General features: G+C 32.8%; 1 protein-coding gene across 3 annotated transcripts in view; it reads left to right on the top strand.

Annotated features, from left to right (window-relative positions):
• The window catches only part of LOC114338947 (myosin-4), a 179,971-nt gene that overhangs the window by 94,177 nt on the left and 60,721 nt on the right, over positions 1-25,073 (top strand). For all 3 annotated transcript variants that reach the window (XM_028289570.2, XM_028289571.2, XM_050646866.1), the window contains one exon: positions 17,991-18,218. In XM_028289570.2, coding sequence (XP_028145371.2) covers positions 17,991-18,218 — 228 coding nt within the window. The remainder of the gene's footprint in view (positions 1-17,990; positions 18,219-25,073) is intronic.

Genomic DNA, 25,073 nt, shown 5'->3' with positions numbered 1-25,073 from the left:
AATTTTTCATCCCTTAATCCCGCTTCAGGAGAGGTGTCACGCTAGCTTAATATTCAAGCTAGCAAAATTCTCGATAAAACGGCATTGCATGAGCGGAATCCAATTTAACCTATACTATAATTTTTCACCCATGTTAAACTAATTTATTACCACCCTAAAAATGTTTTACCCCTTAGCCCCGCTTCAGGAGAGATGTCACGCTAGCTTAATATTCAAGCTAGCAAAATTCTCGATAAAACGGCATTGCATGAGCGGAATCCAATTTAACCTATGCAGTAATTTTTCACCCATTATAAACTAATTTATTACCACCCTAATAATTTTTGACCCCTTCACCCCGCTTCAGGAGAGATGTCACGCTAGCTTAATATTTAAGCTAGCAAAATTCTCGATAAAACGGCATTGCATGAGCGGAAGCCAATTTAACCTATGCAGTAGTGTTTCACCCATGTTAAACTAATTTATTACCACCCTAATAATTTTTCACCCATTAACCCCTGCTTCAGGAGAGATGTCAGGCTAGCTTAATATTCAAGCTAGCAAAATTCTCGATAAAACGGCATTGCATAAGCGGAATTTAATTTAACCTATGCAATAATTTTTCACTCATGTTAAACTAATTTATTACCGCCCTAATAATTTTTCAGCCCCTAACCCCACTTCAGGAGAGATGTCACGCTAATAGCTTAATATTCAAGCTAGCAAAATTCTCGATAAAACGGCATTGCATGAGCAAAATCAAATTTAACCTATGCAATAATTTTTCACCCATGTTAAGCTAATTTATTACCACCCTAATAATTTTTCACCCCTTAACCCCGCTTCAGGATAGATGTAACGCTAGCTTAATATTCAAGCTAGCAAAATTCTCGATAAAACGGCATTGCATGAGCGGAATCCAATTTAACCTATGCACTAATTTTTCACCCATGTTAAACTAATTTATTACCACCCTAATAATTTTTCACCCCTTAACCCCGCTTCAGGAGAGATGTCACGCTAGCTTAATATTCAAGCTAGCAAAATTCTCGATAAAGCGGCATTGCATGAGCGGAATAAAATTTAACCTATGCAATAATTTTTCACCCATGTTCAACTAATTTATTACCGCCCTAATAATTTTTCACCCCTTAACCCCGCTTCAGGAGAGATGTCACGCTAGCTTAATATTCAAGCTAGCAAAATTCTCGATAAAACGGCATTGCATGAGCAAAATCCAATTTAACCTATGCAGTAATTTTTCACCCATGTTAAACTAATTTAGTACCACCCTAATAATTTTTCACCCCCTAACTCCGCTTCAGGAGAGATGTCAGGCTAGCTTAATATTCAAGCTAGCAAAATTCTCGATAAAACGGCATTGCATGAGCGGAATCCAACTTAACCTATGCAATAATTTTTCACCCATGTTAAGCTAATTTATTACCACCCTAATAATTTTTCACCCCTTAACCTCACTTCAGGAGAGATGTCAGGCTAGCTTAATATTCAAGCTAGCAAAATTCTCGATAAAACGGCATTGCATGAGCGGAATCCAATTTAACCTATGCAATAATTTTTCACCCATGTTAAACTAATTTATTACCACCCTAATAATTTTTCACCTCTTAACCCCACTCCAGGGGAGATGTTCCGCTAGATTAATATTCAAGCCAGCAGAATTCCAAAAAATGGCACCTTGTGAGCGGAATTGTTTATAATAGGTATTATTACTGATGAAAGAAATTGTCTTTAACAACATTGTGTTTTGTAAATAAAATTTGCTATTTTAGTGGCCGATGGTATGTTAGTGATAAGCCCTTGAAAAACGTCAGCCTCACCACCCAAAATCATCATCACCTCCACTTTTCACCCTCCGTAACCCCGGAACCGTTGATTTTATAACAATTATGTATAGGACCTTTTTTTATGAAATTTTATTAAATTTTATGTAGAACATTTTTGTATAGAACATTGTTTATCCTAAATCATAGATTTAGAAATATTGACGAAAAACGTAAAAAACTACTAATTTACCGACTTCTCCCCCATCTCCCCCGTCTCTCCCCGCCCCCAAACCGGACGCTCAAAATGAACAATATGTGGACCATATATGTAGAACAATTTGGTATAATTTTTTAAAATAAGAACACAAACAATTTTTTCCATAAGTGGTTTCCACACATTATAATTTCAAAATTTCACCCTGTCTTATTCATAATATACCATACATGATGTAGTTCGATGAAATCAGGTTGTTAAGCAACTTTTAAAAATATAAAAATATATAGGGTGTTTCATTAAAAATAAAGCTTATGGACTATGCTAGACTTGCGTGAATCACCCTGTACAATCAAATTTAGGTTTAAAAAGCGTGTATTTATATTTAAAAATGAACGGGTCTTGGCGTTTTTTAAAATTGTTTAAAACAAGGACAGAAATAATTTTGTTCCATAAGTGCCTTCCACCCTATACAGGGTGAGTCATGAGTAGGGAGCGGATTTTATGCTAAATGCATACTGCATGCATATTTCGCATATTTGAGGACTTTACTAAATTTTGCATATTTTTAAAGAAACATGCATATTTTTAAAGAAACATGCATATTTTTAAAGAAACATGCATATTTTGTGCCTATTTAAAAACATTTAAGTCCAAAAAAAATTTAAAATTTTTTAATTCAACACAAAATATTTCCCCGCACAGGCTGTCGTATGTATATATGAAGGGCTTAATGTGAAACAATGACAAGCCACACATGATTTCAAAACAAGTTAGTGTTATTCTTGGATAAAGTAATATTATAACAAGCCACTAACAAATTATTTCAGCCCTTCGTTAATAGATGGCCCGATAAATCTATGATCACACTATTGCATAGGTCTAGTTTGTCTCTAGCACAGCAGAACCCCACACGTAACCCTGACTATGTACAATCTAGAAGTGACTCAAGTAATGAAAATACAGCGATATGTAATTTTTTCCTAAATGTGGCACTAAATGTCACATTATTACCATTCAAGATTAATGTAGTGGCTTGTGACGTGGCTTGTTATATTATTGCATTTGGTTGTAGGATAATGAACAAGGTCCGTCAATAAAAAGGACAAAACCAAACACACCCGTCAAAAATTCCAACAAGTTGATGGAGACAAAGAAATAAGCGCTGTTTAACACGTATAGGGTTGAAACCACCACGAACTCAGTCAATAATAGAAAATTATGAATCTACATATATCTAAAATTTGGGTATTTATTATTATTTGAATAATGTAACATGCCACATTTTTTTTTAAATAAATGCTGTTTTTTCTCGAGTTTCAAGTAATTTTATTAATATTGTTGTCAACTATGATCTCATAGGGCATGATGCATCGAAATATCTAAACTAAAACAATAAAAGTTGTTACTGGATTTTTTAATATTATTTTTAACATTCAAAGTCAAATATCTCATTTTTACCTTTTTGAGGCTTGTCATTGTTTCACATTAAGCCCTTCATATATATTAATTCGAGAACTACCTGAAGAGAGACGGCTCATTCACTGCCTTTCATTTTTTCTTAGAAAATACCCGATCTTTACACAAAGTACTTACTATAAGTGCTCATCGTACGCCGTTATAAAATGATTGTAGGTTTGGTTTACCCGGAAATCCGAATTTTATTTACTTTTATTATATTTAGTAGGTACCTATAATTCTGGTAATTCTTTTAAATCCTCTATTGTCAAGAGAATTTACACCTTTAACCATAGTTTTACGAATTTCTAACGGAAATTAACAAGTTATTTTAAATACGCCTTAATTACTTCCATTGATGTTGAAAGGAGTTTTTCAAGTTATAAAAATATTTTATCTGATCAAAGAATATGTTTCCTCGTAAATAATTTGGAAAAACAGATTTTAGTGAATTATAATCGAAGATAATTTATAGTGATATTGTTGTTTTATTTTAAATAGGTAACTATTGGTAGCAGTTTTTGTAAAAACTGTGAATAAATTGCATATATAAAAAAATTATTTTATTTGAAAGATAATAAATAAGATTGCCACCACCCCCCTATAAAAGAACCCCCTAGAATAGAATAGAACAGAAAATTTGTGGTTTCTTGAAATGCGCATTTTTTGAATTTTTGTGCATATCTTGCACATATTTCGTAATTTTTTACCGCATATATATGCGCATATTTCATCAAAATTGATCGAATATAAATCCGCTCCCTAGTCATGAGGAACTGTATATGCTCCTACCTCGTATAGAGGCCCTTGTGGGGAATAACAAATGACCTAATAAAAAGTGTCTGCTCCCATTGTTTAATAATATACAGGGCGAGTTTCGCATTTTGACAGAAATTTGTATTCGTCATAATTTTTGAACGGTCAGATCGATGTGTCTCTTATTTTGGTCAATCGTTACACTATTACCACCTAATCAACTGATTTATTCAAACTGGAAAAAAATCAGGCCCGGATTTAAAAAATTTGTTCGTTTTGGTCTTAGAAAAAATTTCACCCTGTATAAGCTTTTTAAAAACTCTAATATGAATTTTACAAATTAGACAAATAGGCAATTAAAATGGCATATTTATTTTTTCCCCACACGATTACTTAATTTTTTATTAAAAAAATCAAATTTGTCAAAATCGGAATTTTAACCCAAAAATGAAAAAAATATATCACAATTAACTCGCTACAACTTTGTTCCATTTTAATATTTTTTTTTCTAAAATTTTTACAACACGTATCTCTTACCATTGTGAAGATTATGAAAATTGTTGTAGACTTTTAGTCTTCTTCTCGTAAAAGTTATGAATTTTTAAAAATAAAAGGTGCAGATTCATGAATTGCAAAGTTAAATCGCAAAAGTTAAGTGAAAAAATTTAAAATTTATTTATTTGATCACGTCTATGATAAACTATAGAGTCCAAAGAGAAGTGTTATGGGGAGTTTTAAATCTAGACGTGTTATAGAAAAAAAAAATGGTAAAACTTTTAATTTCAAGAAAAACGTTGTTTAATTTTTTTTATTTTTATGGTAAAATTGCGATTTTGACGAATTTGATTTTTTAATAAAAAATTAAGTAATCGTGTGGGGAAAAAATAAATATGCCATTTTAATTGCCTATTGGTCTAATTTGTAAATTTTTTTCTAAGACCCAAACGAACTAATTTTTTAAAGCCAGACCCGATTTTTTTCTAGTTTGAATAATCAGTTGATTGGGTGGTAACATAAATTAAATATTTGTTTAAAAAAAATTAATTTTTGTAATAAAAGTTAATTTTTTTAAATCTATGGTTCACTTTACTTTACCAAACTTTTAATTCATAGTCAAATTTGATTTTTTTATAAAAATTTATGTAATCGTGTGGGGAAAAAATATGCCATTTTAATTGCCTATTTGTCTAATTTGTAAAACTCATATTAGAGTTTTCAAAAAGCGTATACAGGGTGAAATTTTTTCTAAGACCCAAACGAACTAATTTTTTAAAGCCGGACCTGATTTTTTTCTAGTTTGAATAAATCAGTTGATTAGGTGGTAATAGTGTAACGATTTACCAAAATAAGAGACACATCGATCTGACCGTTCAAAAATTATGACGAATACAAATTTCTGTCAAAATGCAAAACTCGCCATGTATATTATTAAACAATGAGAGCAGACACTTTTTAATGGTCAGTTGTTATACCCCATAGGGGCCTCTATACGAGGTAGGAGTATGTACAGTTCCTCATGACTCATCCTGTATATAATAATATTAGATTAATATTATATTAAGATTTTAGAACAAGAGTCGCCAGAATTTTGCTAAGAATATCCTAAGTGGTTTTTAGAATATCATAAGAATGAAACGTTTATTGGTGTTTATCTCGATATGTATACAATGTGACATTTATTGTTTTTCCCCTGTACTCTATAACTTAGCCTACTCAAGTCAAAATATGAACTACTTAGCAGTACAAATTAATAATTAAGCATTTATACATTAGAATGCAAAAATATGTTGCATTCAGCTAAAAATCAGTTTTTTAGACTGATCTTTTAAAAAATATTGAGAGATGAAAATTGAGTCCTATAACAATAATAATTACAAGAATAAAAAACCGCTAAACGCCGTAAAAATGAGTGGCGCATACAATATTCCAGCTACAAAAGATCTGATATGAATATTACGTGGCGCGACAATGTATTTTCATTTTGATGCAAAACAAAATTCTATAATATTTGCATTATTATTTAATAATTTCCATAATATTTGCTCAATTTGAAGTAAAACGCGTCACAAAAGACTAACTTTGAAATATTGAATTTTGAAACTCTTTTGTGGCGCGTTTACTTCAAATTTAGCAAATATTATGGAAAAATCTTTTAAAACAAAACTAGAATTTTGTTTTGCATCAAAATGAAAATACATTGTCGCGCCACGTAATATTCATATCAGATCTTTTGTAGCTGGATATTGTATGCGCCACTCATTTTTACGGCGTTTATCGGTTTTTTATTCTTGAATTGGGAGTTTTTTAAAGTTATTTATAAATTAAATGTATGAAGTTGAATGCAATGTTTTTCTCGATTACACGTTAAGCTTTATAAATGGTCTACTTTGTCGCATTACCTCCCAAATGACTTAGTGTCCATCGAATGTACACTCAATTTTTTTCTATTCGAAATAGATTGAAAAAAAAATATTGGTATGGCTGGTAAATAAACTCTGATTGCCCGTTGCCAGATCAAATTTAGCGTCGTAATCACTACAACTACATAAACCATTTCGAGAATAATCGTTAACTGGATTATACTTCTGTAGCTCAATAACTTCTAAACGGTTTAACCGATCTTGATCACTAAACATGAGTTTGAAACGTATTGACAAGTAGTATCTGATGCATCTAAGGTCAAGTATGCTAACTGATTACAGGAATTACGAGCTTGAAACCCGTTTTTTCCCATAGACAATAGATTTGGTCATACTTATAAAGCCTGTAACTTAAAAATTCGAATTTTCCCGGATATGGGGTACACATCGTTAGATTCGTCTAGAGTCCTTCTCCAAACGCTCAGTTATTTGCGCAATTCGTAGATTGAAATTTTTAGTAATTGTCGAAAAACCAAAATTTTCAAAGTTTAGTTTTTCAGTTTTTCGGCTATAATACTGAGCCGTGTGTATGTCTGATCCTGACGGCTTACACACCATTTGAAATCTTAAATCAACACTATTAATTGGGAGTATTTGCGGTTCTCCTGTATATTCTTGAACTGAAGATATATAGCCCCAAAAAATATACCGTTCTGTACCTACCAAGTCCTATAACTGGCTTATGGGTGGTCAAAAATCACAAACTACACCGGTTCTGAATCGGCCCTAACCCCCTCTTCAAACACAGAAAAAAAATTCAGATCGGTTTAACTTATCCACGCACATACATACATACATAGATAGATACAATATAAGTGTATACACTTGTATACACTTATACACATATACACTTGTACATATCCACAAACATTTTCCCTTTTTTAATTAGAAATTGAGTCATATTTCTGAGCTCGGTAACTTTTGAATGGTATAACCGATTTTCAAAATTAGACATGTGTTGGAAAGGTAATGATCAGTACTATTAGAAGCCGCAAAGCTAGCTTGAATATTAAGCTAGCGTGACATCTCTCCTGAAGTGGGGTTAAGGGGTGGAAAATTATTAGGGTGGTAATAAATTAGTTTAACATGGGTGAAAAATTAATGCATAGGTTAAATTGGATTCCACTTATGCAATGCCGTTTTATCGAGAATTTTGCTAGCTTGAATATTAAGCTAGCGTGACATCGCTCCTGAAGTTAGGTTAGGAGGTGAAAAATTATTAGGGTGGTAATAAATTAGTTGAAACATGGGTGAAAAATTATTGCATAGGTTAAATTGGATTCCGCTCATGCAATGCCGTTTTATCGAGAATTTTGCTAGCTTGAATATTAAGCTAGCGTGACATATCTCCTGAAGCGGGGTTAAGGGGTGAAAAATTATTAGGGTGGTAATAAATTAGTTTAACATGGGTGAAAAATTATTGCATAGGTTAAATTGGATTCCGCTTATGCAATGCCGTTTTATCGAGAATTTTGGTAGCTTGAATCGTGACATCTCTCCTGAAGTTAGGTTAGGGGGTGAAAAATAATTAGGGTGGTAATAAATTAGTTTAACATGGGTGAAAAATTACTGCATAGGTTAAATTGGATTCCGCTCATGCAATGCTGTATATCGAGAATTTTGCTAGCTTGAATATTAAGCTAGCGTGACATCTCTCCTGAAGTTAGGTTAGGGGGTGAAAAATAATTAGGGTGGTAATAAATTAGTTTAACATGGGTGAAAAATTATTGCATAGGTTAAATTGAATTCCGCTCATGCAATGCCGTTTTATCGAGAATTTTGCTAGCTTGAATATTAAGCTAGCGTGACATCTCTCCTGAAGCGGGGTTAAGGGGTGAAAAATTATTAGGGTGGTAATAAATTAGCTTAACATGGGTGAAAAATTATTGCATAGGTTAAATTTGATTCCGCTCATGCAATGCCGTTTTATCGAGAATTTTGCTATCTTGAATGTTAAGCTAGCGTGACATCTCTCCTGAAGCGGGGTTAAGGGGTGAAAAATTATTAGGGTGGTAATAAATTAGCTTAACACGGGTGAAAAATTATTGCATAGGTTAAATTGGATTCCGCTCATGCAATGCCGTTTTATCGAGAATTTTGCTAGATTGAATATTAAGCTAGCGTGACATATCTCCTGAAGCGGGGTTAAGGGGTGAAAAATTATTAGGGTGGTAATAAATTAGTTTAATATGTGTGAAAAATTATTGCATAGGTTAAATTCGATTCCGCTCATGCAATGCCGTTTTATCGAGAATTTTGCTAGCTTGAATATTAAGCTAGCGTGACATCTCTCCTGAAGTGGGGTTAAGGGGTGAAAAATTATTAGGGTGGTAATAAATTAGTGAAAAATTGGTGAAAAATTATGGCATAGGTTAAATTGGGTTTTGCTCATGTGGCCATGCTAGCTTAAGGTACCTGCATAGGGATTACGTACACTCGATACGCATCGTATCCGCCATGTTTTCCCGTAAGGCGCTATGGGAAAACATGGCGGATACGATGCGTATCGAGTGTACGTAATCCGGGCCCTGATAATACACATTTATGACATTTATTCTAACATGACATTTTAGTTAAATCTGACAGTTGTCACATTTTATTTTCAATTTGGACTAAAAACAAATCAAAAGTGTTTCTTGCATTTATAAAATGGTATTTTCTTTGATTTGTATAGTCTTATAAATTATACAGATTATATTTGTAATATTATTATCTAATTAAAAAAAATTATTTTTTATTATGGCGCCATCTATCGACAACTAGAATAACTAGAATAAATGTTATAAAAATGTCACCGACGAAATGTAATCACCGACGTGCCTTTTTTTCTGTCACATACAATTTAATGCGTTAGAAAGAAATCGAAAAACTGTGACGCACTGAAAGATGATCATGAGAAATACTGTATATAGGTTATTTAGTAGAATCTCAGTTTTTTATATACACTCACAGGCAAAATTAACCGCCCACCTTGTATTTCTTTCAATTTGGAATATCTTGGACCACATTTTATTAAAGATACTGGAAAAACTACCTTCAAGGAAAGGAAAACAATAAAATTATTGGAAAATGTCGTTTATCAAGGGATGCTATGCTTTTTCTCATGAGGATCTTTCAGTGCATCACAGTTTTTCGATTTCTTTCTAACGCATTAAATTGTATGTGACAGAAGAAACGCACGTCGGTGATTACATTTCGTCGGTGACATTTATAACATTTATTCTAGTTGTCAATATATGGCGCCATAATCGAAAATAAAATAATTTGCCAATTATATAATATATCTACGAATATAATCTGAACAATTTATAAGACTATACAAATCAAAGAAAATACCATTTTATAAATGCAATAAACAAAATTGATTTGTTTTTTTGCCAAATTGCAAATAAAATGTGACAACTGTCAGATTTAACTAAAATGTCATATCACTAAAATGAATATTATCACGGACTTACCTCTTTTTCTATCATTTGTGACGCACTGAAAAATGCTCATGAAAAGAAGCATACCTTTTTTTCTATCATTTGTGATGCACTGAAAAATGCTCATGAAAAGAAGCATAAGCAAAAATCCAATGTTTAAAAATTTTCGAAGAAAATTCTTACAAATATAATTTTTAAAATCATAGTCTAATTTAAAAAAAATATAAGTATTAATAATGCGTGTTGCCGTCTCTGGCCTTTAGGACTCCTTGGAGCCGGTTCGGCAATCCATTCATGATATCCTGGATATCCGATTGGGGGATATTGTGCCACTTCTCTACCGCAGCTACATATCTTGAGTTCTCCGAAGAATGTCGGGGCTGGTAGTCTTGCTCTTACCCGTTTTTGAGGTTATCCTAAACGTGTTTAATTGGGTTAAGATCGGTACTGCCTGCCGGCCTGCACTGCAATTCGAGATGACCGCATCATTACAAGCAAAGTGTTGAGAAATCGCTTTTTTGTAGTTACGCTTGTATATCGTAATCTCTACTTCTTTGAGCCTTAAGTAATCCAACTTTAGACATAGGCCTCCCCCAATTCAATACAGTGTTTTCTATTTTACGCCACTTATTTCTAGTTGTGTCCGCCAATCTTCTTAATGTTATCAGCCAATCTCATTTGTGGCCTTCCTCTGCTTCTCCTTCCTAACCATGGTCTTCATTGTTGTATTTCGTGCTTCCATCTTTTATCCTTCAGTCAGACATTGTGTCCTGCGAAGCTCCATTTTAATTTGGCAGCATGTTCTTCTGCGTCTTTTACTTTGGTTTTGCTTCTAATCCATTTATTTGTTTTTTTTGTCTATAAGCCTCATCCCGAGCATTGTTCCCATCGCTATTTGTGCCTTTACTATTTTATCCATATTGGCCTTGATGACTGTCCACGTCTGTGAACCATACGTAAGTATAGTAATCCGGTCAACTTAGACATCAAAATAGTTGGAAAATAACAAAAATTGCCGGAGAGCCAAATTTTGGTGGAGAGCTAGAGTTTACCCTAACAAATAAAGTTTTAAAAGTCCCCATCGATCCCATGTGTGCAACAAAAGTTATTCGGGGTCAAAGGTCAACATTTGAGATTTTTTGGATTTTTCTCGAAAACGGTAAGTTTTATCAAAAAAAAACATCAAACCAAAGTTGTAGATCTTAACATTCTCTACAAAAATAGTTCTTACAATTTTTTTTCTTAAGAGTTAACATTCCTGAGATATCGCGATTTTAAAAGTTACTTTATACATTATATGCACATATAAGCCACGTTTATACATAATGTGGCACTTAAGACAAGTATAAATGCCTATTTGTGTTTCTTTTATATATTATACTATTCTGAAAATATTTCTTCAAAAGATAATCAGTCCCAAACTGAATTTCCTCTATCCACGTGGCCTTGAAAAACATTTGACTATACCGTTGTTTAAAAAAGAACAGATTGCCTATTGTAAACAATGGCTACAGTATTTTCCGTAGGTCTTATTTATATCTGTTTCTTTTAGTGCTAAAGGTTCAGTCGTTCAGTTCAAGTGAATATAAGTACTTATTACAAGCGTCTACCATTTAGCAGACATTACGGGCTTACAGTGATAGTGGTATTTGACGGCTACAGTGACATGACAAAGAATATTAAAGCTGCAGAACAACGTCGTCGAACTACAAAAACATCATCAGGTTCCGAGATTATCTTTGATGAAAATATAACAGTTCCAGCGAATCAACAACAATTTTCCGCCAACATTAATAATTAATCTCGTTTCATTTCCATGTTAACTGACAAATTAACAGCTGCGAATATTGAAGTGAAACAAGCTAAAAATGACGCAGATGTCCTTATAATTGAGACAGCAATCGAAAAATTTAAGGCAACAAACACAACAAAATTGTAGTTGGTGAAGATGTTGATTTGTTAGTACTGCTTACTGCAAGGACTCCTAGATAAAGTTATTTATTTTCTGAAACCTGGAAGGGCTCAACAGCGAACAGAGATATATTCTTCGAAAAGTTTATCGGCTTAACCCAAATGCCAAAAGTGCATTTTATTTTACATGCGATAACCGGCTGCGACACTACGTCAGCAATGTACAGAAGGGGCAAAACGTCAGTACTTAAATTATTTGAAAAAAAAAAGATTTGACTAACTGCTGTAAAGTTTTTACAGAACTTCATTCCACACCGCAAACAATAATTACGAAGGAATTCTCTTTCTTCTTGCGGTTTATGGAGCTCCAAAAAAATTAGTTGTCTTGATAAATACCCATACTTAACTTTTGTAAAAAATACGCGAAACAAGTACAACTATCATGTCTTTCTCCAACATCAGCATCTGCTTTTCAACATTTGTATCGAGTATATTATCAAGTTCAAACATGGCTAGGTAATGAACTGAATCCAGAAGACTGGGGTTGGAAATTAATACATAATACTCTGGAACCGATTAAAACCTTACTCCCACCTGCTCTAGAAAAACTCCTTAACACTATTTTTTTGCAAATGCAAAAAAGGTTGTAGTGCCAAATGTGGATGTAAAAAAGTCGGGTTGCTGTGTTCTCTAGCGTGTAGCAACTGCCAACGTCAGTCTTGCTCAAATGTCCAATTTAGTACAACAGAGGAAGACTCCTGTGATTTTAATGAAGAGACCAATGACTCAGTCACATTTGAACAATTTTTGATCATTAAGAGGTAGAGGAAGAACATGAAATCGAAGAAGACTTTTGAAGTAGACTTTCAAGAATATCAATCTGATTAAAATATCTAAAGAAATCAAAACAATAGTTAACCTAATAATCAATAGCAATATCAATAATCAATATCAATAATAAGGTAATATCTAGAACTTGACCGGTATTGTTTTTTTAAATTATCCTAAAATTGTCAAAACAGTTAGTGGAGTAGGCCTACAGGGGAAACCACGGTAAAAAAACGTGCCGAGTACACTACCTCACAGGTGGTGTGGAAACGTGTGCATATCATGTATAATCTGACTCTTAGAATCGCGATATCTCAGGAATAGTAACTCTTAGGAAAAAAATAGTAAGGACTATTTTTGTAGAGAATTTTAAGACCTACAACTTTGGTTTAAGGTTCTTTTTTGATAAAACTTACCGTTTTTTAAAAAAATCCAAAAAATCTCAAATTTTGACCTTTGACTCCGAATAACTTTTGTTGCACACATGGGATCGATGGGGACTTTTAAAACTTTATTTGTTATGGTAAACTCTAGCTCTCCACCAAAATTTGGCTCTCCGGCAATTTTTGTTATTTCAAATGTCTATATAGACCGGGTTATAGGGAGGATACACTGATCGCGTACGCCGGTTTTCAAATATTTTTTTATTTTATTGTTTTTCAAGATTCAACTCAGTTTTCCAAATCCTGTCCACGCTAACCTTATTATCTTCTGGTAATTTCGGCAGTTTGATTTTCTTTGTTAACTTTCATTATGTGTACCAGGTAGACAGTGCTGTTTTTGTAACAACGTAGGTTCCGGTACGCAATGTTCCAGGGGGTCTGAGGGGTATCCAGAAGGGGGGCCACCCCCGAAAAAACTTTTTAAATTTAGCCTTAAAAAGGCGTTTTAAAGCTATTTGGAATCGAGGAAAAAATTCAGGAATGTATCTATAATTTGCCCTGAGCACTATAAATAATCTAAAACCATCCCTACTTGACTACATCATGGTAAGATAAGAGTACCAAGATTATTTTGTCTGAGTTTGAAATTTTTTACTCCTGTCAAACTTGTGGTTTCTTCAAAGTTATGTCTGCTTTTACTGGAAAAAACCGTTTTTGCTAACGAACTGGCCTACTGTAGAAATTTAATCTTGTACAGGTTTCAAGGGCATATTATAAAAGGCGCACAAAATCCTAGTTTACATGTTTTACTGCATAATTTTCCAAATAACAGTTTGTTAGATAGCTAGATTCAGGGCCCCCGTAACGCTTACTGGTTCCTGTGTGCAAAAAAGAATTTTGGCGCCTCTTAAGGCATTTTGGATCATGTTTTTTATTTATTTTTTGAAGGTAGCTAGGTACTTGAAATAAAACAAAAAACTGAACTTTAGAAGTCATATTTATAGTCCATTCACTCAAGATAAAATATTGTAAAACCTCCGAATTTTAAAGAACCGCTCGGATTGACATGACATTTGGCATACACATAGCTAACATGTAAAAGAAAAAAGTAATATTGTGCCGATGTGTGCCTTTGCCTGAATGTGAGTTTCACCACTTCTCGGGGGCAAAAAAACATATGTTCGAAAAAGTCCAGAATTGGATAAAATGACTAATTTTAAACAACTTTTGTTTTATAAAGTTTTTTCACAAGTCAATACTTTTCAATAATTTTCAAGTTATTTGCGAGTAAATAATATGTTCATTTAAAACAAAAACACGTTTTTAGATGGATTTTCGCAAATGACTCAAAAAGTATTTTAACGAAAAAAATATAGTTTATAAAAAAATTAAACACATGGTGCAAGTTGCTATTATGAAGTCTGCAAACCCAGTATAAGCAGAGTTGTAGCTAATGAAAAGTAGGATCTTATTCGTCAAATTCTAAATCGAATATTTCAACGTGAAATAACCAAAAAATAAAGCACTTAAGGAAAACTTAGTATAACTTTTTTAAAGTGTTTAAAAGAAGCATTATTTTTGTTTTTTTTAACATCAGAAGTCAGTAAGTTACCCTCAAAATAATTTTTGTCCCTTTTTTGGTAAAAAAATTGTGAAAATCACCTCCTAATTAGCATTCAAAATTAAATTAACCGTTACTGCTTCACCACAAGTTACTTTACTTATGAATTGTTTAAATGTTCTGAAGTTTCATCGTTTTAAAGTGCTTATTTTTGAATACTGTAGTTAAAAGGGCTTGAACGAGTCACTAATCACGAGTGTATGCAAACTTTGACCAGCCATATTTTAACCAATTTTTGTCTTACAGGAAAACAAATAATCCAAAATATTCAGAAAAGCAAAACCTACATTTTTTTACTGCTTGAGATTTTTGGTATCACTAATAATTTTTATCTTATCACCAATAAGATTAAAAAAATTACTTTAAAACCAAATTTTTCAAAAATGAGCACTTTAAACCGATGAAACTTACAGATCATATAAACAATACATATAAAAGTAAATGGTAAAGCGGTAACGATTAATTTCATTTGGAATGCTAATTAGGGGTGATTTTTACGATTTTTTTACGATTTTTTTTTACCAAAAAAGGTGGCTTGTTGCATTTCTTGTTGCTAGAAACTTTTTTAAAAATCAAAAATAAAGATTTTTTTAAACACTTTAAAGAAGTTGTAATGAGTTTTCCCAAAAAACTGATTAATTTTTTGGTTATTTCACGTTGAAATATTAGATTTGGAATTTGACGAATAAGAACCTACTTTTCATTAGCTACAACTCTGCTTCTACTGGGTTTGCAGACTATATATAAATTACTTTTTTCACTTTTTTACAAGCTATATTTTTGCTAGGATTATTTTTTCGATAAAATAATTAATTTTTGAGTTATTTGCGAAAAACCGTCTAAAAACGGGGTTTTGTGTAGAAAAATTGACAAATTCACTCGCAAATAACTCGAAAAGTATTGACTTAGTGAAAATCTTTATAGAACGAAAGTTTCTTAGAATTAGTCAGTTTATACATTTCCGGAATTATTTTGAATTTTTGTTTTTTTCACCCCTGAGAATACCCCCAGGTACTGTCGGGCGTATTCCCCTGAGAATACCCCTTTTACCCCCAGGGCAAAAGCACAATATCACTCCTTTTCTTGTTAGCTATGTGTATGACAAATTTCATGTCAATATAAGCGGTTCTTTAAATTTCACAGCAAAAACCGTGAGTAAATGGACGATTATTTGTAGACTAAAATATCAAAATGAAACAAACAGAATAAAATCTTAACAAAATAAATTAAAATACCTGACTTCTGCATGTTCTCGCAAATAGGAATCGGCAGTAACTGGATGATATAACTATGTACTAATAAAATGTCGTGTGTGTTTATACTTTATCCTATTTAATTTCTCGACTTTTATTTTAAAATTAGTTTTTGTTTTTTTTGCAATTTTTGACCCCGGGTTTTGGCGCCCCTAAAAAATGGCGCCCGTGTGCATTACACACTTTGCACATATGGTAGCGGGGGCCTTGGCTAGATTTTACGAGAAGCCGCAATAAATTTTGTAACTTACAGTTTATAAAACTGTCCAAAGTTTGGAGAAGTTTTTGTAGTACGTCTCTTCTCTGTCTCTTTCCTTGCTGTTTGTGTCCAATGCTGAGTGCTGTCCCCGAAACAGCCACGAATTCACGTACTTCGCGGGTTCAAAGCGAGTTGGAGGTGGGCCGTTTAACTTTACAAACATTAAAGAAGAAACAGTTTTTGTGAGTAGGGAAGCTATGCTGTCAGTGATGATAAGGTTTATTTGGGAAAATCCCCTTTCACACTCACTGAGAGATATTGGAATTGCCTTTAAAGCTATGTTCAGAGGTAGTAAATTTTCTGAATTGCTTATTTATTATTTTGTTCTCACAAGGTAGTTATAAAACACAATAACAATGATGGGGTCTTCTTTAGATTTCAAATACAGTTCGATTCCCATAAAACTTTTATTGTTGACAGCTGTCTTAGCTTGCGCATAAAACATTCCAGCACTGTCTTTTCGAGAAACAAACGTGTCCATCAAAATCTGAAGTTTCTTGTTAGCGTGAAATAGACCAACGTCTCTATGTTGTAGTTCCCCACTAACGTCAGACAGTTGCACATCAGTCCCAAATCCAAAAATAAACACGTGGATGCCAGCCTCCTGTACAGGCCTTCGTATTTTCATATTTCCAAAGAATCGCGCGTCTGGTCTACTGGCTGTTACAAAATGGTTGGCCAAAACCTCATAATTTCCCCAACGGCCAAAACTGTGCGAAAACTTGATGCGACCCACCGTGTGTCCAAGACTCTACCGATTTAAAACAGTTGTACACCAAGTTCATCGGCAATCGGCACACACGTCCAGCTTCCGGCTGATAATGGCTCACCTAAAATTACATAATATTTTGTTGTTTTTTTTTTTGCTTTTTTGCCTAAAGAGGCACCGGTACGGCGTACCGGCGCGTACCGTCACAAAAACAGCACTGCAGGTAGATGTAGGTATGTGCTTACTGTTTCTAAATTTATGTCATTCAACGTTATTTTTCCGATGTTCGGTGTATTCGTCATTATTTTTGTTTTTTCCAAGTTCATCTTTTCATCTTTAGACCTACTTTTTCCGAAGTTTGAAATAGTTGCGTCATTATGGTATGTAATTCTTCGAAACTTGTAGCGAATATTACAATCTCGTCAGCATATCTCAAATGACTCAGTGTTCTTCCATTAACATTTATTCCGTTATCTACACAGTTAATGTCTTTGAACACGTCTTCCAGTCCCAGTGTGAATAGCTTTGGCGAAATAACGTCTCCCTGGCGAACTCCTCTGTTAATTGGTATAGCTTTGGTTTTCTCATCTATTTGTATTTTCATTGTAGCTTTCTTGTAAATATTATGTATGAGCATTCTGTATCGAGAATCTATCCTGCAGTTGTTCATATACATATCGTAATACCTAGTGGAAATTGACAACATTGGAGATGACAAGGAAGACCACAAATACGATGAGCAGACGACTTAAAAATTTAGCAGTACGCAGGTTTTCTTCATTATTTCCAATATTAACCTTTGTAAGATCTCCTTGATTACGTAAAAATCATGTACAATCTTGGGCTAATGCAGCTGAGATTGATTGTTAGATGTATTGGATGCAGAGAAGACATAAATAATTTAAGTTTTATTTGGTATTGCTATTATATAAACAAGTTTTTAAATATTTTATTTTATAGGAATTATAAAAACATTTATGATTTTAGCGATCAATTCCCAGAAATCTAGTGCGAAAGATATCTTACAAAATATTAAAAGTATACAAAATCAACTTCATAAACTACCCCAGATAGAAGAATTGGCAACAAGTCAGCGAGAAACTAATAAAAAATTAGAAATTACCATGAAAAACATTGATAATGTGAGAGACGTCAGTAACATGGTTGTTGGCACAACCAACAATATCTTGGATAATTGTTCTAAAACAAATAATGGTATGTATCTACATTTTAAAATGGCAACCAGCTATAAAAATACACATATGGTTGGTACAATATAAATACCGTTGCACGTCATTATCTACGTTAGAGATCTAAGTTGACATCGATGCCAAATTACAAAAAAATCCCGAATTCATTTTAAATCAAATACATATTTTTTTCTTCTTCAAGTGCCATCTCTACGACGGAGGTTGGCAATCATCATAGCTATTCGAACTTTGGAGACGGCTGCCCTGAAAAGTTCATTTGATGTACATCCGTACCATTATCTCAGGTTGCGCAGCCACTATATCCTGCGTCTCCCTATGCTTCTTTTTCCTTGAATCTTTCCCTGCATAATGAGTTGAAACAAGTTGTATCTCTCTCAACGTGTAATATGCTCGAGATATTCCAATTTTCTGGTCTTAATTGTATTTAAGACTTCCATTTTTTTATTCATCTTTCTCAGAACCTCTTTGTTTGTTACGTGTTCTGTCCATGATATTTGAATTCTTCTATACACCCACAACTCTAATGATTCCAGTCAAATACAAGTACATAATATATTAGGTTTGTTCTAGCAAACAGTCAAACTAGTCAGAAACCGTCAGCAAATAGTTGGTCAGTGAGAGAACATGATACCTTCACCTGCTATCCCCTCTACTCGCGCTGGTCCGCTATTCGCTGATGGTTTCAAACCGTTTGAAACTGATGCTAGAACAAACCTAATATCACATAATTATTGCAGCAAAATAAAATACAACAAAATAAATTAATATTTATTGTAAATAAATAAAAACATTCGAAATAGAAAACAAATACGAATTATTAATCTTATGAACATGTTGACGGACAGAACGTCTATAGACGTCTAATTTCAATTGATGTAATGTGACACAACGTCTATAGACGTTGCATTTTTCCATATTCTACTTTACAAGATACATACATATAGTGTCACAACACTTGCTTATACATTTGACGCACTGTCAGTCAACGTGTTAAAATAAATAATAAAAATAATAAATTAATATAATAAAACAATATAGTATCTAAATCATTGGACGGAGAACTCCCCTATATCTGACACAGAATTGGGTGTCCGAAAGATCATTAGACATTTTCACTCTACACTCCCAAAAATTTAAAATATAATTTGATCAAACAAAACAATATTTGATCGTGTCGTGTTCGTAAAAATTTCTCCCCTTACCATCAAAACGTATACTTTAGCGAAGTATATGTTTCGGACACTTTTTATAGTTGTTGCTGTGTCTGTCCTCTTATATGTCATTGATCTAAATAATAAAAACAAATCTGAAGTGTCAACATCGCAACTGTCAATTATTACGTGTTACAATTTATGCCAAAATGTCACCTTCGTTTGATTGCAGTGAAAGTGTGATCCGGACAAATGTGTTTCATAAAAACGTTTTATAATCCACGTATACGCTCTGAGCTTCGCTGGTGTCGCTCCTGGCGGATTACTAATTCAACTTTCACCGGTAATTTTTAAATTTATTATTTAATTGTTATCGCTTAATATTTACAACGCTAAAAAGTAATTAAATTGTAACAGATTTTTTTAAGATTTTGCTAATCATTTGACGTTCTATTGATGAAATATTAATTTCTTACTTCGGATACTTTCACAATTATCGTGTAGATGGCGCCAAGATTAATAGATTAATTTATAATTACATATTACGGAACATTAAAAAAACGTAAATTCAGTATTTAAAACGTAAGTATATTTAAGGTAAAAATATATACCACAGCTTTGACCAACTAATATTTTTTATAATTAATGTTTTTAATTTTAATTTTAAATTAATCACTTTGACATTTATGTCAAATTTCCGGTAAACGTTTAGAGACATGCCACTACTGGCGCTCGCAAATTTATAAATATCCCCTCTACGTACGAGCTCACAGCGTATAGGGCTTTTCATTCACCGTCATTTGTTTCGAGCTTTTGTCATGTGTAGTGTTCGAAAATTCCCGAGAATGAAAAATCGGAGAATATTCTGAGAATGAACCCCATGACGCACTTAAGAATATTGTTGAAGATGAAACATAGGGTTTTAAAAATCATGATCTTATATACAAAATTATGAGGCGAAACAATAGTGTTCTTTGTATATAAAAAACACAAAAACAACAGAAAACACAAAATTTCTTTGATAAAAAATGAAATTTTCTTCTTAATAGCAAAATATCGATATGGTATGATAAAAGATGAGACCTCAGATTCAGAATCTATTTCTATCATTAGCTCATCCTAGTCATCTACAATCTGCATTTCAATGTACTGATGAGTTGTGGGATTTTGTTTTTCACGAGTTGCCAGCTCAGTCATAGATTGGTCTACGTCTATCAATTTTAAATTGTGAGCAATAAAAGTTACCTTACGTACCCGTTCAGCAGTGAGCCGGTTTCTTTTAGAGGAGTGGATAAAAAAACCATAAGTACCTACTGAAACTTCTTTCAGTGGCTGCGCTGGATGAAGACATGCTTAATATATCAAATACTATTTTCGTTAATTTTGTTCACAAACATGTACCTTTTCACCATATGATTAAGTCTAGTTTTTCAATTGATTTTAAAATGTATTTTCCATGATTTATCCAATGATTTAAAATGGTTTTCCAAAAAATCCTTCCTTAGGCCGATAAAGTGCCAAATCTGCCATTATTTCAGCCGGCTCATCACCATATTTTAAAGTTGCTAAATTATCTACAAACTCAGTTTCCTCAACTTGTTCTTCTCTGCTTAAATGAACACCATTCTAAATATTTGCACGTTAATATTGCACCAAAACAATAAATATTGACAGTGTAAACACCCTTGCTAGTGGTTCAGGGGATTGGCAAAAACAATATACCTACATATTTTTTAAATTATAATAATTTGACCCGTATCTAGTTTTTATTTTTGTTTCGGTTTTTGAAAATATAGAAAATTTTTGCCGAGAATATTCTCGAGAGAATTTTCTGGCCGAGAATATTCTCTTCTAACATCACTAGTCATGTGTCACATAATATTAATATATCTACGTCATACGTTATTGGTATATACCAATGATACAAACCAAAGACGTATGACGTAGATATACTCGTATTAATATTATGTGACATATGACAGAAGCTCGAAACAAATGATTATCGATGAAAAGCCCTATACAAATCAAATGAAACAAGCTATGGTGAATTTATGTAAGTTTACATTAATAGAAATCTTCAAATATTATTTCTACGCATATATAATAAAATGTGTCTATTTTAGTGACTGTAATTGTCATGTACTTAGCTAAACGATTCTAAAAAGGAACATACCTACGACTTAAATATTTTGTATTGGTATCATGTGACGTCACTTGCTATGACGCGGATGACGTCCAACGGTATATGTACTGTACGAACCATAGTTTCAAAACTTATGCATTAACCAATATTTTTGCTATTATTAACTATTTTCAGAAAATACTGTTGTAGATCACTTATAAAAAAATATAACATTGTAGTCCAGAAACCGAAGCTTTTCACCTCGCAATTTCTACAGAATGGATCGATTTGCTTGAAAATTTGAGAATAAGTAGTGAATAGTCCAAGGATCAAAATCTATATGATGCCGAAAGGCGCTTTTACCATGGGGGTGGTTACTACCCCATCTCAGGGGTGGACATTTTTTATTATATTTTGACCACAAAAGTTGGTAAAAACATTCATTATAAGCACAAAACGTTCTATACATTTTTTTGATAAAATCACTAGTTTTCGATTTATCCCCTAGAGAAAATGTTACTTTTTATATCTAAAAAATCAGTGTTTTTCGATGGTATACTCATTTACGATTCACTCAATTTTTGCCGTAGAAAAAAATTTTTCAAGCCAATTTCTTGGGAAATAAATAACCTACAATTTCATATTGCAACATTTTTTCGTATCTCTGATGCTAATCTTTATATTCTGAAGAGAACGGCATTTTTTACCAAATCATTATTCATACAATCATATTATTCATACAAATCGTTATTCGCTTTAAACTCCAGTTTTTTTAAAACTACTCAATATAAGCCAGTCGAACTTCTAGAATCTATTAATAATACATAAATAAAGAAGAATGAATAAGGGCAATGACTAAAAACACCGACAACTTACATTATTATGCTTCCAATTGAATTTTTCTCCTTTTTTTTCAAAAAAATATATTGATTTTTGGACCGTAACTTGTTTATTTTTTAGCTCAGAAAGTTTGGCAGAAAATAATTTTGTAGGTTTTTCCAAGATCTATAAGGCTATTAATATTAAATCCTTTTAAAATCTTCAGTCACAAAAAGAGGTGACATTGAAAGGGTTGGTAAAGGTGGTTTTTGCATATTATTACAAGATTTAATTGTCAATAGTTCACTCAATTTTTGCCGTAGAAAAAATTTTTGCAAACAAAGTTATTTGGAATTAAATAAGCTACAATTTCATATTTAAATATTTTTTGTATCTCTGATGCTAATCTTTTTATTCTGAAGAAAAGGGCATTTTTTTTTATTTACCAAACTACAAAAACTCGTTATTCGCTTTTAACTCCATTGTTTTAGCTAATCATTCCAAGCCGATCAAACTTCTAGAACCTATTAATAATACATAAATAAAGAAGACCAAATCAGGTCAATGACTAATTTTAATTAGGGTGGTGATTAGGGGGTTCTTTCCGATCACTTTTTGCTGAAAAAATAGGGACTGACATTCTTTTCATTATAAGTAGGTTAATTTTTGAGCTAGAGACTTGTTTTTTATTTACAGAGATAGATATTTTTAAATACGTTAAATTAGTTTAAACAAATTATCCTCGGAAAATGCATAGTTTTCCCGTCTTTTGACTTTGAAATTACAATATCTAGTATTTGACGAAGAAGAACTAACTTATAATAAAGTATAGCTCGATTACTGTTAGTCTTAAAGAAAATTAAAAAAACGGTTTTGTTTATTTTTTCAAAAGGTACATTTTTGTTAAGTAAAGTTGTTTTGATAAAACGAAAACTTTTTGAGTTATTCGCAGAAAACTGATTAAAAACATTAATTTTTTCAATATAAAACTAATACTTTCGATAGCGAATAAATCGAAAACTATTAATTTTATCAAAAAAATGTATAGAACGTCTCTTGCTTACAATAAATGTTTTTACCAACTTTTGCGGTCAAAATATAATAATAAATTTCCACGCCCATGGTAAAAGCGCCTTTCGGCATCATATAGATTTTGATCCTTGGACTATCAACTACTTATTCTCAAATTTTCAAGCAAATCGATCAATTTTGTAAAAATTGCGAGGTTTTGTCCTATTTTAAGCTTCATTACATGAACTATTGGCAGATATCTTTTGTTTTAATAGAGATACTGTTTTTTTATCAAATAAAAAATTAAAAACTAAAAAAATTATTTCTAATTAAAACGTATTTAACAATTTTAACATCGTGTATTTCCACCACGGGTGTCGATGCCAGCCTGGAATCGAGCTATACTGCTAACAAGTCGATTAAACATTTCCTGGTGCATATTCTCCCATTCTTCTCTACAGGAAATTGTAAGTTCATGATGGATTCTAGGAGGATCTCTTCGGATATGAACGGCTCTGGACAGCACATCCCATGCATATTCAATGGGGTTTATGTCTGGAGAATAGCTTCTGTCTCAAGTTAGTCATTAACCACTTGAGTCCTATCAGAGCGGGCGTTATCATCCATAAATACAAAATTTTCACCAACAGCTCCTCGTCATAATCTCACATGAGAATTTAAATTCCGTGTGATGTACCTATCTTTGTCCTGTTAGAGTCCCATCAATAACCACCAATTCCGTGCGTCCACCTGCCATAATTGCTACCCAAAACATAACACTGGAAGTATGGTATGGGAATGTGCTAGTTGTACAACTCTTGTTTGCTCTCGCCAAATACGACCCACTATAAGCTGTATGGGTTTTTGAGCCCACTGGACGCGGTGCAAAACGCGGTATAAAAGTGATGAGGAGCAATAGATGAGGAACTCTTATTGGTCGACGACCCCTTAAACCTGACTCTAAAGTTCTTCTTCTTATTGCAGCCAACGATACTCTGACTCTTGTAGCATGCCTGAAGTCCTTTTGGAGGGCTGATAAAGACATAGATGAATTTCTCCGAATGGAAATTTTGATGTATATGTATATGTATATCAAAGTCTGTAGAAACCTATTCCGTGAGACATTACTATGATGAATCACCACTCTTTTCGCCACGAATCGCTGTGAATGGCCCTCTTAAACTAAAGCGATAATTATTATTCTTGCCCGGTCCAACTCAGAAATAAAATTACGATTCATTATAAATAGAGACCGGACTTTATGACAATTTCATTAAAAGATAAACATTACGACAATTGCAAAATTATTCAGAAAATTAAATAAATTTTAACAGTTTAGTACCTAATCGGAATGCCTTAAGGCATCTAAACATTCCGTATTACGTATTTGGCACCTGTAGTCTGTTTTTAAACCAAGAGGAGTAATACAAATTTCCCGCGCCAAAAAGCTTTTTTGTAATTGGTCCAACCTCAGGCAAGTTTACTCCACTGTTATCAAATTTTACTAATGACATTTATACAATTTTGACACTCTTGGCATTTTATAGGTTAATTAAGTTATATCAACGATTTTTTGTATTTTCTGCGTTATTCCTTTAATTTTTAGATTTTTAGTCTATTTTTATGTAAACAACAGTTGTTTTTAGAACTCTTTAGCGACGTATTAGTATAATATAGTATTTATGGATTACCGTCAAAGGCCAATGTGAACAACCAAAAAAGAAGATGTATTTGGTGACATTTCTAGTGACTTTCT

Source organism: Diabrotica virgifera, chromosome 3 (assembly GCF_917563875.1).
Source record: "Diabrotica virgifera virgifera chromosome 3, PGI_DIABVI_V3a".
Lineage (NCBI taxonomy): Eukaryota > Metazoa > Arthropoda > Insecta > Coleoptera > Chrysomelidae > Diabrotica > Diabrotica virgifera.
This window is presented reverse-complemented; position numbering and strand designations above follow the sequence as displayed.